At 36.8% G+C, this 13,647-nt stretch overlaps 1 protein-coding gene across 3 annotated transcripts in view; it reads left to right on the top strand.

The window, feature by feature from the left end:
- Positions 1–13,647, top strand: part of PPP3CA (protein phosphatase 3 catalytic subunit alpha) — a 314,628-nt gene that overhangs the window by 289,475 nt on the left and 11,506 nt on the right. For all 3 annotated transcript variants that reach the window (XM_041759349.1, XM_041759348.1, XM_041759350.1), the window contains one exon: positions 9,686–9,770. In XM_041759349.1, the coding sequence (XP_041615283.1) occupies positions 9,686–9,770 (85 nt within the window). The remainder of the gene's footprint in view (positions 1–9,685; positions 9,771–13,647) is intronic.

The following is a 13,647-nucleotide window of genomic DNA, read 5'->3' as shown; positions in this document are numbered from 1 at the left end:
GCATCCCCCATATGCTGACAAAACATCCTGCTAGGTCTTGAAAAGCATCAGAAGACATTTGAGTGGCTTGTGCCTCAAGGGCCTCCACTGACCACCAAGGAGTTGCCTTCCTTCTCTCAGCCTGCTTCTTTATTCTGTCAGATGGTGTTCAGTTAATTTTCTAACTAGTGTGTGACACATAGGACAATGAAACATAATGTTTTACTCTATTTGTCCATTCTCCCCCTTAATTGGATCATTTCAGAGATAACATTTAAATATAGTTCTAGCATTTGATAAACGTATAAATCCATCAGGGTCGAGAATTAAGTTCTAGTGCATGCATCCTTTTGACATTTAGCATGCTTGCCCAATTGGGTCTTTAATAAATACCTTTTTGAACTGTTACATCCTCACCTATACTGAGAGTAATCCTTGGTAGATTAAACATCCAGACATGATTGTTTCTCCTATAGACAATAAGTCTAAATTTTTAACTTGATATTTATTATTTCATTTCATTTTCCTTTTATGCTCACTTGCTATTTACAAAATTGATGTATTTCTGTCATAATAAAGAGGACAATCTGACTAGGATTTCACATGCCATTAGTTTCTACTTTGGTAAATATAAACCAACTGAAACGTTCTTTGTAAGACATGGTTTGAATATGCGATGGTTTTTCAAAAAAATCAGCAAAAGTTCTCTAATCTATTTTAAGGTCTTTAATTTTTGCCCAAGTTAGAATTATGCTTATAGCCAAATTCTATGATTCTACTGAGGAGTCCCTGAACAGATGGGACAAAATGTCTCAGAGAACAAAAGTCTATGGAATCAAATTAAAGCCTGTAAACAGAAGTAACTTTTAATTACGTAGCATAACCAAATAATGACAGTTATTTGACATTTGGGAGTAGTCTGTATATTTTTAAGATTTCCTATCCAAATAACTCATTTATATTTTCTGTCAGGAAAAGTGAAAGAAACCCAATCTAGGCTGTACTGGCCTTTCTTAGAATCTGTTACACAGGAGAAGCTTTTTATTTAAAAATACATATTTTAAAGGCTCTTCTGCTTTCAAACTGAGAATATAAGACAGAATTGTCTTATGCCAAATATCACACTATTGCAGGGTCTATTATGTGCTGTGCTGAGATTTTAGTTGAACTAAAACATATATGACAAAAAATTCAGAATATGTGGCTTGGGGTGAATTTGGAGTGAATAGCCATTATATCTGAATTTTATTACCTATGGATATGTAATATGGTAGAATGAAAATCAAAATTAAAAAGTTATTCCAAACATTTTAGATTATAATCTTCCAAACGATGAAATTTTACAAGAATTTTAAAATTCTGTGATCCTGAGGGTATTTTCCTGCCTCACAGAATAACCTATGTGTGCATAGGTACAGCTATTTGGTGAGGGTCATCACCTAACAATCTCTTTGGACTAGATCTAACTAGCACCGATGTCAAGTGGATGAGCAATGCAGATCTGTTATGGCTAGTCAAGGAGTTCTTCAGCAACTATCAACTCTAGAAACTGTGAGCGATCTCATTCTTGATAGAGCAGCAGTCTTCATACTAGAACATTTGTCCTACTGGGGTGACCAGAGGATGTTTCAAAGGGGAGTTTCAAGGGAATCCATTTTCATATACTCAACTCTCAGATGTCCTCCTTCCTAAAACTCACCTGAACTGGAGGGTGTGGACCACACTGGGGCTTCTCTTTTCAACCTCTTTTTTCTCAATTGCCCTTCTCTCATTTAGAAAGGCATAGGTCTCCCAAGACATCACATTGTGAACCTTGCCTTGAGATGTTTAGTACTGAAATACCAACAGAGAGATGCTGGAAAACTCAGTATCTAGGAAGCCCCTTAATCAAGGCAATGTGCCCCCCTCCCATCCTTGTCACTAAGGGATGCATTCCAATAAAACTTTATTTCTGTGCTTTTTAAATATTTATCATAGATTTGTGCTATCTAGCTCAATTATGTACTATTACTAACAATTGTGATCTTTATTACATGGGAATTTTTAAACACTTAGGGCTTCATCATGTCAGGAAATTTTTAAAAAATACATTTAACTGAGGGGCTCCTGGGTAACTCATTGGGCTAAGGGTCTGCCTTCAGCTCAGGTCATGATCTCAGGGTCCTGGGATCATGCTCTACATCAGGCTCCATGCTCAGTGGGGAGTCTACTTCTCCCTCTCCCTCTGCCTGACACTCCCCCCTGCTTGTGCTCACTCTCAAAAGCAAACAATTAAAATCTTAAAAAAAAAAAAAAAATACATTTAACTTAGATTCTGAAACATATTTTTGATGAGAAAGTACAATGTAGTTATAAAACCATTTTTTAAAAGATTTTATTTATTTATTCACGAGAATACACAGAGAGGAGAAAGAGAGGCAGAGACACAGGCAGAGGGAGAAACAGGCTCCATGCAGGGAGCCTGACATGGGACTCGATCCCTGTTCTCCAGGATCAGGCCCTGGGCTGAAGGTGGCGCTAAACCGCTGAGCCACCCGGGCTGCCCTATAAAACCATTTTAAAGTATGAATAGATAATTCACTAGAGCAAAATCAGGGAAATGGAAATACAATTTCAAAGGAAAAAAAGGACATGTAAGATTTCTAAGTATCAATGAGTATCTTGTTCATGGATTTTTTTTTTCTTTAAATGGATGATGGTGGGATGAAATTGCTGTGATATTTATATGCCACTAGTAAAAAAAATGTAATATAGTCATTTCATTTTAAAATAGCAATGTCTATGATATTATATTCTTTACAACTATTTAAATTTGGAAGTGGAATAGTATACTTTGGAGGATAGTCGTTGGTAGATGCATGAGTAAAAAACTTAAAAGCTACAGGTTTTGGCTCTGGTTTTTTGGTTTTTTTTTTTTTTAAAGCTACAGTTTTAAAGTCAGTCCATCAATGTAAATACAGTTACTCATTGTTTATGGTACTATCCCTAAATCCAAGGACTCAAATTCCTGATGGTATAGGCAAACGTAGTAAAACACATGTCACATTCATTGCCAAGGGCAAAGCCAAGTGGATGTCTAAGTAACTTATAGATAGCATCACTTTGTTGGCATGTACAAGCTCAAGATTTGCTATTGCTAAACTAGGTCAGAGAAGGAAAAAACAAAAAAAGAACAAGGTTTAGGGATTTTAGCACATGTTTTGGCTTCTTATGGGACCAATTTGGGACATGAGTTCTCCTAATAAATAAATTAGCCTGTATACTTATAATTTCACCATCCCCTGTAAGAAGACCAATTATAAAAGGGTTCTAGAGGTATCTGAAGACTCTTCATTGTATGCTATCTTGTATTTCAAAGGTGCTAATTTTGGATGGAAATCTAATTTTTGTCTTTAACACAACAAAAGATATTTTTTGTCTCATCACCTATGCTTCATTCCATCATAGCCTTTATTCAAATTCAATAATTACAGTATTTGATGAAAAATAAAATCTGGGGGTACATCTAAACTCTGCTTAATTATAATGAACTATGATAAAATCTTACTTTCAAATAGAATAGGTTTCCTACTTATTCTAGAGATAAATTTTGTAACGTTTAATAAATGTGGAAAACTGGTGAGTTTTCTCTATTAGTTTCCTAGATTCTTAAATAAAAAGTTAGAGATTTGAAGCCTATCAGCAATATATAGTTCTCAAAATATCTTTCCTTTTCCTTTGAAAAAAGTGTGGAATGTTAATGCACACTGTTGTATGGAAAATATGTATTTAAAAATATGAAAATACTTGTATTAAAAGGCCTTTAGGGACACTTAGGTGGTTCAGTGGTTGAGCATCTGCCTTCAGTGCAGAACATGATCTTGGGGTCCCAGGATCAAGTCCTGCATCAGGCTCCGCACAGGGAGCCTGCTTCTCCCTCTGCCTATGTCTCTGCCTCTCTCTGTGTCTTTTATGAATAAATAAATAATCTTTTAAAAATTAACAAATAAAAAGCCTTTAAAAAATAAATGAGAGAATAACCTCCCAAAAAAGAAAGAAGCCTAAATAATAGCATAAATTGAGGCCAATAAATAATGAGATGGACAATTTCTGCTACTCTTTACATTCAAGGGTAAATAAATATCTCACTTTCCTCTGCTTTTTTAGAAAGGGGCTCTTCCACATTCTGATAATATGAAAATATTCCTATTTTATAAGATATCTGAGTATAAAATGTTTATGTAGCTCATCATCTTCATTTCTTACAATTACAAAAAGGTATTGAAAGCAATTAGAATCCATCGAATTGGGCATATAAAACAAAACCCTACGGGGCCAGTTTTCTCCTGGAGCTGGTTGAAGGAGGGGAAGAGTCCATGTTAGCTGCGCCGAGAACTTTTCTTTTCTGCTTCCTTCGGCCAGCTCACGCATCCCCCATTCAACACAAAGGGAGAGATGAGGACACTTCTCAACGCCACTCTCTTTACCCTCAAAACTAAGCTTCTTCCAAATATAGTTTGGTTTTTTGACATTTTATTATTAAAATGTTTTAAACATACAAAAATGTTGAAACAGTTGGACAGTCAACATCCATGTACCCATCACTTACGTCTACAATTAACATTTGACTATAGTTTCTTTGTCACATACCTACCTCTGTACCCATCCATCAATTCATCTCTTTCTTTTTTGGGGATATAAGTGACAAAGTATGTTCTGTTAATCTCTACTATGAGTTTACTAATACAGAAACTTCTTGCCTGCATATACCATGATGCTCATGCCTATACAGGTTAGCCAGGCAGCTCCTGCTTCTCCTCACCCTTCCTCACCCCAGCATGCCATCTCCATCCACACCAGACTTCTCACCCACCACTGAACATAACACGAATTCTTATGGCCTCCAAAAGTTTGAGAATTTTCTACCTTCTATGGAGAATACCTATTGTCCTTATTCTTTCAATCTTACTTATCCTTCAGGATCCTTTAACTATTACGATTTCAGTGAAGTTTTTTTTCATGCCTCCAGGCAATCAACATCTGCTCTCAGTGGCATGCAGGTGTCCATTTAACAACCCATTCTTCAGGGGAAAATGGCCCTAGTCTCTGTGGCATTTGCAGATTTCCATAGTATAAATTCTCTTCCGTACCACTGACATCAGGCTGCCAACGAGATGTGCTCAGGGGCGCCTGGGTGGCTCAGTTGGTTAAGTGTCTGACTCTTGATTTTGGCTCAGGTTATGATCTCAGTGTCATGGGATTGAGCCCACATTGGGCTCTGTGCTCAGCAGGAAGTCTGCTGGAGATTCTCTCTCCCTCTCCCTCTGCCCCTCCCCTGCTCACGTGCATACTTGCGCTCATACATACACTCTCTCTCAAACAAACAAATAAATCTTAAAAGAGAGAAATGCACTCAGTCTACTCTCTCTTTCACTAGTGGACACAACCCAGCTTGGGCACACTACTACTACTAACACTCTATTTGTCACACTCTATTGCTGTCATTCACATGATTTCCTAAACTGGAGATCATGCTTTATTAATATGTCTGTTGCTGGCAGTTAGCACATATCAGGCTATATGGGATAAGATTCCCAAGAACACTTAATGAATAGATGATTTGGGTAATAACTTGTATTCTATCTAGCTCTTCCCACATACTCAAATTCAGTTAGCATTGAGGAATTTGCAGTAGTAGCTCAACGGGTTGGAGCTGTGAGGTGAATGCAGAGCATCTATGATGTGTGGCCTGTAGCCCATGTGGTAAGAATCTCTCTTCACCCTAGCAGTTGGCCCCTCCATGCAGTGATGCTGCTGCACTTTCCCACTTCCCTTCGTGGCTGAAATCCACCCCGCAGAGATGCAGCACTCAACTCAGCAAGCCACTTGGCATGCATACCTTTAAAACTTCATGGGAAGTCAGCAAGGGGCTAAGTTAAGGGCAGAAAGGACACATGTTAAAAGCAAATCTTTAAAGATTCCCTTGGTCTGTACATTTAGCCTCTTCCACTTTGAGGAAAATTGAGTGTGCAAGATTACCTAGATTCTGGATATAGTAGCATAATACTCCAGGCATAAAAGAAGATTAGGACTTAAAAGATGAAGAAAGAGGGACTCAAAAAAAGAAGTGATGATTATTGGAATGTTAATGCTAAATGAAATTTTATTTAATTATTTTTTTAAAGATATGAAATGTTGCCTTTCAGTTTTGGACTTTCAGGTTCTGTTCAGTGAAAAATAGTTACTTTGGTTTTAATGTAAAATATATTTTATGTGCCTTCATTCTTTAATATACTAGATTTAAATTTGAGCTACTGTGATCATTTCCGTAACTTAAAGAAAACAAGTATGTTGAATGTGACATTGTATTTGTATACAGTAACTAGTAAAATTCTGAAAAAAAAAATGTGCCTTTTCTTGATCTTTCTATAGAATATGGACTGTGAGGGCATGCAGTAGAACATAATTATTTGAAAAGGAGTTTTATGATCTCTAGAAAATACCAAAAATCAGGAATAACAATACTAAATATACATGGACCTTTGTATCTTAAACCTACTCCACTATTCTTCAGCTCCTTTATGTTCAATTTCATATTAACTCACTATTTTATTTGAGTATTTCAGATATCTGTGAGGTTATTAAAGTGTGGCATTAGCTTGATTTTGATTTTGAAATATTTGGAAAATAATGAAGGCAATCCCCAGAATAACACTTTAAGAGATATTTATTCATCACACTGTTTATGATTAGGTTGTTTTTTATTTTTTGAGTAAATGTGTCTTAATTTTATAAAAGGAGCAGTAAAACTTTTTATCTGTGTTATTGAGAAATTTAAAAAGAGACAGGAGTTCTTCTTAAGAACATGTAATATGACGTGAATCTTCATTTATTAGGAGTACACCTATGAATACGTAGAGTAGAATAATCTGTAACCTACTCTTCCGTAAGTCATTTGATCTGAAAAAAAAATTCCTTATTTTGTCATTCCTTATGACAAACAGGCTCTATCAGAATGTTGATTTTACATTTGAAATTCAGAGTTTATTTGAGCATTTTTTTTGAGAATCAGCTAATACTGAACTGAAAGGCATAACTCTATGTAATTTCTTTCCCTCTCTTTCCAACTTAGTTTCTTACCTTTCTTTGCTCTGGTTATGGTTTTTGCAAGGCCATTATAGAAAATTTTCTGGGAGAGTATCCTTCTTACATTTTTTTCACTTATTTTATGTTTTCTCTTTTTTCATTTCTGTTAAATATATACAATTTTATTTCTAGCTACTCCTTTCTTGCCGCTTTTCTTACTGCACTTCTAAATCTAATTGCCACTTTCAGAGCTCACTCACATTTTACATTCTTTGTATCTGTTGGATGGTTTTATGATCTGGCCATATTCTGTGTTGGAGAGGGTCAGAATCTCTTCCCTCATTTAGCACCTCATGACCTCTGAGTGGGCGGGGTCAAACAGACTGGAACTATTCCATACAGAGTAGGAATAGCACGGTGTTAGGCTGAAAGCAGAATTTAACAAATAACTAAAATACATATAAAATAAAAAAAGTTAAGGAGACTAATTGCCATCCCACTGTTTTTTCTTTTCTTAACAAATGTTCTTTCGTAGTCTCTTGCCCACAACTTACCTAAAATGCAAGCATAGAAACATTAGACTTTTAAATGGGCTCTAGGACAGGATTTATTGCATAAAGAACCTAGGTAACTATTTATTGTTAGAAAACAATATTGTTAGAGACACAGGATAGAGTTCGAGGCAGGGATCCAGCATGCACACTATTTTCTCAAATGTTGTGGCCAACAGTGTGTAATTCAAGGAGTCTAGCAAATGAGAATCCTTGGTTCCGCTCAATCATGAGAAAAACTGGCTAGAAGAGTGGTTTTCTCTCATGAATTTAAACTTACTCTACTTACCTGCAGGCAGAATAGCTGGCAATAGTAAGTCCTGCCAGTCAGTATGTTGGGAGATACCTGCCATGGTGTGATTGCCACAAGAAAGAAATGGCCAAAAATATGGGTTGTTTTCAGGTCAGGGAGACAAGTTGAAGAAGCAAGCTCGCTGGTACGCACCTTCTGGGGAACACCTGTGGGTATGAGATGGGTGTGCTCTACAAGCACTTCTGTCAAGTGAACCCACTCAGGAAAAGAAAGTGTCCCATTATGTTTTCATTTTCCTTGCGGGGAAAGAAAAGCAGAGGTTTTTCCTCCAGACAGTTCAAAATTGTGTGAGTGTCGATGTGAGTTTTCTTTCTTATAGAAATGTTAGGGTGGTGATTAATTGGTTGACTCTCATCAAACATGAAAACAATGAAAAAGACTAAATCACATTCTTAAAAGTCCCCAAGAGGAAAAGCCAAATTTCCTTCCTAAAACATCAGAAAGCTTGTCCTTGTCACAGATTAAAAGACCAAAACTTATACCAATTATCACTCATGTCTGCAGTCTCTGAACAAATAAACTATCTGGCTTAAATTGTTCATATGTATTAGGGACATTTCTGATACTACCTGAGAACAATATTGTGTTGTATTTCTGTTAGAGGCAATAGAACTAGAAAAACAATCTTCTTGTGTTAACACTTTCTACAAAGCCCCATATAATGTATAACAATGATATCTTATCTCCTTTACCTTTGATTATAAAAAATCTTAAAAAGAGAGATGTTTTCCTGTGACTTACACTTCTCCAAAGATGCTTTGAGAATTTAACAAAAAAGAAAACTGATTAACTAAAGATCATATAGTATTATTTTAAAAGTATGCTAAAAATGTTTACAGTAACAATAACCTGCATAGATTGATTTTTTTGTCTCATTTGGAAAAATACAGTAAGTGGTAGATATTACTCACACAGACCTCAGTGTAACTTTTTTTACACAAGCCCTAAAATACAAATCATGCCACCGTCTCTCACTAAATCCAATGCAGTAGTTTTCCATTTTCCCCTCTAGAACTTGTGAACCAGCAGAAGATGAAAGAGTATCAAGTGCAAAAACAAAAGTTTTATGGCCATTAAATAACATACATGATGTTTCAGGGAACTTAGAGAGTTGAGACTAAGTTTGATAACTTCAAGGGAGAACTTTCGAAAGAAACTGTTTCCTAAAGTAGGCTTCTCAGCATGGAGCCCGGAAATGAGTAGAAAATCCTGGTGACTCACTTGATGCTTCTTGCCAATGCACACTCTCTCTGTATAAATGAAAGAGAAGAGAAGGGAACTTAGTTAGAAGAGATGAGTAGGAACCTACCCAGTCAGCTCCATCATTTTTCTCTGTACCTGTCTCCCCCTGGAAGTCTTGAAAGTTGCCCTTTGGCATTTTGGGGACCTCTCAAGAGCCACTTCCCAAGTATTAATGACCAGATGCATAGGTTTTTAAAGTTAATCCAGAGATAAATCCACTGGGGTGGGAGGATGGTTTTGCTTACTAGAGTCGGTTATATATTTAAGTCTGTAAAATAGGGATGCCTGGGTGGCTCAGTGATTGAGCATCTATCTGCCTTTGGCTCTGATCTTGGTCCCAGGGTCTAGAGATCGAGTCCCACATTGGGATTCCCACAGGGAGCCTGCTTTTCCCTCTGCCTATGTCTCTGCCTCTCTCTCTGTGTCTCTCATGAATAAATAAATCTTAAAAATTTAATAAATAAATAAATCTGTAAAATAATTACATTTTTACAAAAGATCACTGACTCCCTAACTCTTCTGTTTTAAAATATAGGAGCAACAGCCGCAGCCCGGAAGGAGGTGATAAGGAACAAGATCCGAGCGATAGGCAAAATGGCCCGAGTATTCTCAGTTCTCAGGTGGGATCCTTGTTCTGGGATTTCTGTTTTAAATGTGGTTAGGTGTTACCTGATAACCATTTTAATATTGTAATCTGGTAACTTAAATATCTTACTAGAAAATATTTGCTTTTTATTATTTTTTTAAAATAGAATTGTTCATTCCTCACTATCTTAGTCAAATTGAAATATACTAAATTATTTCTGTAGAGAAAACTTCTAAATGGACTATTTCATGTTTTATCATTATTTGCTGCTGGACTTTAAAACATTTATTTCACAATAGGTTGAATTTGTAATGAAATAGAAAAGCTGTTATAATTTATTTTATTTTTCACTCTGGCTCTGTGGTAAAAGATGAATTTATCAGGTGCATTTCACTAGATCTCTAGGAAATAAACATTGAGTTTGTTTATGTGAATCAATATTGTTCTAATAAGTCATTGAGAGAAAAATAGTTATTTAATGTTTCAATTCCCATGCAGTAGTTATTTTTTAAGTAGATCATGAATCATGTTACTATAAATCCTGCATTGTGAAAACAAATATTTTCTTGAAGAGAACTATGGTTTTCTTTATTTAAATTCTGTTATCTCTTCTTAGGTAAGATAAGGTAACTTATATTTCTCCTACAAAAATTGATTTGAAATATAACATTTATATGTGAGAGGTATATGGTCAATTCACAATTACTCACTAACAAGGATAAATGGGCATACTTTGTGAAAGAGACCATTTCCATATTGTATGATTCATAACCTAATTTTGGCCAAATTCTTGTCTCAACTCTTCCTCCTAGAGTCGCTACACAGGCTCCTTTGATCTCTCCTCTTGCTATTTCTAGTCTACTCCTGGTAGAGTCACTAAAGAATAACTAAGTAGCTTGATGCCAAAAGCAGAGAGCTGTGAGACAGATGAAAGGCAATATCATCCTTTCTTAAAGACACCAAATCAAAGTCAATAATAGCTCTGCATTGGCCAGCCAAATCCTGAAAAGTCATGTTAAAGCTGAAAATAGAGCATCCTTGCTCCTTACAGCCTAATGGATGAGGCTTCCTGTGCTCTAATGCTTTATATCCCTGACTGAATTTTCGGGACTCAGTCACTCAACCATTCAGTAATAAATACAATAAAACTTACAGCACTGATTATGTACCATGAAGAAAAAAACAATACAGGGGGATAGCAAGTGGGACATGAGGCACTTATTTTAGTATGTGGCCTACAAAGAACATTCTGAATGATAGCATTTGCATAGTAAGTGTGGGGGTGACCTTCAGGAAGATACAGAGTTAAGAGTATTTAAGGCAAAGGGAATAGCAAGTGCAAAGATTCTTAGGTTAAAGAAACCAGTTCAGCAGTTTTGAGGGCCAGCAAGGAAGCCTGTGTGGCTGAAAAAAATGTTCTGTGTGGGCAAGAGACCATGTAAAAATCATAAACTCAACTGGTACCTCTGCAGAATCACTTGCTTATTCATCATGCCTCAGATTTACCAATAAACACTCTGTATTTTTTTTCTATCTTAAGCTTCTGTGAGGAGAAGTAAAAATAGCTCCAAAATTTCTAAGTAGATGTATATTTAAGGAAAAAGGGGAAGACTTTCTTAATATAAGAATTTTTTTCCCATCTCTGCTAGTCTTCAAACCACATGAAGGTGGTAGGGGCAATGCTATAGAATCAGGTAGGTCTTAAAATTGGAAAGTCCCTCCAGTCCCCTGCCTGAGGGTACATAAGATGTAATTATTCCCAGCTGAGAAATCATCCATTTGCACCCAGTGATGATCAGTGACTTGATTAAGATTGCACAAATTGATGGAAAATAAAAACAATATATATATTACTGCTTTCCTATAGTAAAAGTGTCTATACTAAACCGGGAGAATGCAGGGATGTCTAGCCTGAGAAAAGTCAGTTAAGCCTAGTAAGTAATGATTGAGTATTGAACGTGAACAATATATGAGTCAGGCGCATTGAATACCAAAGAGGAATGACAGGCGTGTAGACAATAAACTATAATATGAGACAATGAAATGTGTGCTAAATACTTTAAGAGATGCCCTGCTGTGGAAGAGAATGGGGCTCTGTGGAGCTCTTCTCTTTCCTGAAAAAAATGTTCCTGAAGAGGCTGACATGGAGGAGTGCTCTGAAGGATAGGCTGGATTCCATTAGGTGATGAATTGTGGTAAAGGCATACTGGGGAGCTGAGAAGTCATCGAGAACACAGTCACATGGTCCTAAGAGCAATGCTTTCTAGGCTCTTGCTAAGTGCTCAGTGCTATGCCTCGTGATGTATGCATTTGACAGTAATCCACACACAAACTTCCAAACTCAATGTGTCGCACTAGTGAGTAATCTAGTGGAAAGAGAAGCTGAAAATGCATTTAAGTCCAGATCCTTGACAGTCTTGAATAGCACGTTAAAGTACTTCATTTTTTTGCATGTAGGCAGTAAGAGTCACAGGATGGTTTTCGTAGGGCGAGAGGCATGCTGTAACCCATGTTTAGATACCATATGTTAGTGGTAGCATGAAGACTGGATAACAAGATGACTCATTTGATGACAGGGAGGACATTTTGGGAGCTATTGAACTAATCCAAGCAAATTAGGCTATAAGAGGAAAGTTACAAAGAAGAAACAAATAAGAGAAATTTGTGAAGCTGGAAATTTTAGGATGTCATGAATGAATGTGCATGGTGGTATAAATTTGTCAGATATAGCTGTACGGCATAGCCCTCACATTTTGATAATTTGCCACATTATAAGGGAACCAGAAAGCTGTCTTTCAGCAATCTTGGCAGGAAAGGTATTTGCAGTGTGCCTGCGATCCACCAATCAAATGAATGCACATAAAGTTTCTGTTTGGAAATGAGCATCCTGAAGAGGCAGGAAGTGGGGAAGGTGATTCTTCTGTCAGGTGTGATATCTGAGGGGCCAGCACAAGAACTTCTTTCTCAGCATTTGGGGGGCTAACTACACAGCATTCGCGTGAGCTTAGATGTTGGCTCTGAACAGTAGTGGCAGCATTTCGCAGAGCAGATTCCACAATGTAGATGGGCACTGGTGCTTTTCTGAGCTGCAGGGCATTCAAGTCTGGCTCTCTGGATCTATGAGCTCTCTCATATCCTTTAGTACATCTCTCTGCTGTCAAAATTAGCCAAAGTAGGTTCTGTCATTTGCTCTAAGAATTCTGACCTATGCAGGGGGTGATGAGGAAAAAGAAATGTTCTAAGAATATTCCATATGAGTTCTAGACTATGCGATGGATAAGGACGGTAGTGCTGTTATCTAAAAAAGAGAAAGTATTTCTCCAATTCAATATCTTACAGGTATTTGGGGGGAAGACTATGCTAAATTGAATTGGGCATACTTTGCTCTAGGATGCTGGTGGAATATTTGTTCAGAGTCAGGAAATCTGCCCTAGAGCTTCAGAGAGAGGATAGTAGGAAAAGCAGTCATGAGAGGGGACACAAGACTAAAGCAGCATTAGTGGGGTAGTCTCACTATGAAAGAGAGTGAACATAGTAGAAAAAGACAAGAATCCTCTAGAACAGTGCTTTCCAGTAGAAATGTAACATGAGCCACATCTGTAATTTACATTTTCTAGAAGCCACAGTAAAGGAATTGAAAGAAATGTGTGAAATTAATTTTAAGAATGTCTTCTACATAACACATGCATTGAGGATTTTATTTCTTCAATGTATAGTCAGTATAAAACCTCTGAAGGTGATGTTTTACATTCCTTATTTTTGTACAAAGTTTATGAAACCCAATGTGCATTTCATACTTACAGCACATCTCAAGTTAGGTTTCAAGTGGGTAAGAGCCACACATGGCTGGAAGCTTCCATTTGAGAAAGAACAGGTGTGGAGCCAGAGGAAAAAGATCATCCAAGGGACTG

This window comes from Vulpes lagopus, chromosome 6 (assembly GCF_018345385.1).
Source record: "Vulpes lagopus strain Blue_001 chromosome 6, ASM1834538v1, whole genome shotgun sequence".
Classification (NCBI taxonomy): Eukaryota; Metazoa; Chordata; class Mammalia; order Carnivora; family Canidae; genus Vulpes; species Vulpes lagopus.
This window is presented reverse-complemented; position numbering and strand designations above follow the sequence as displayed.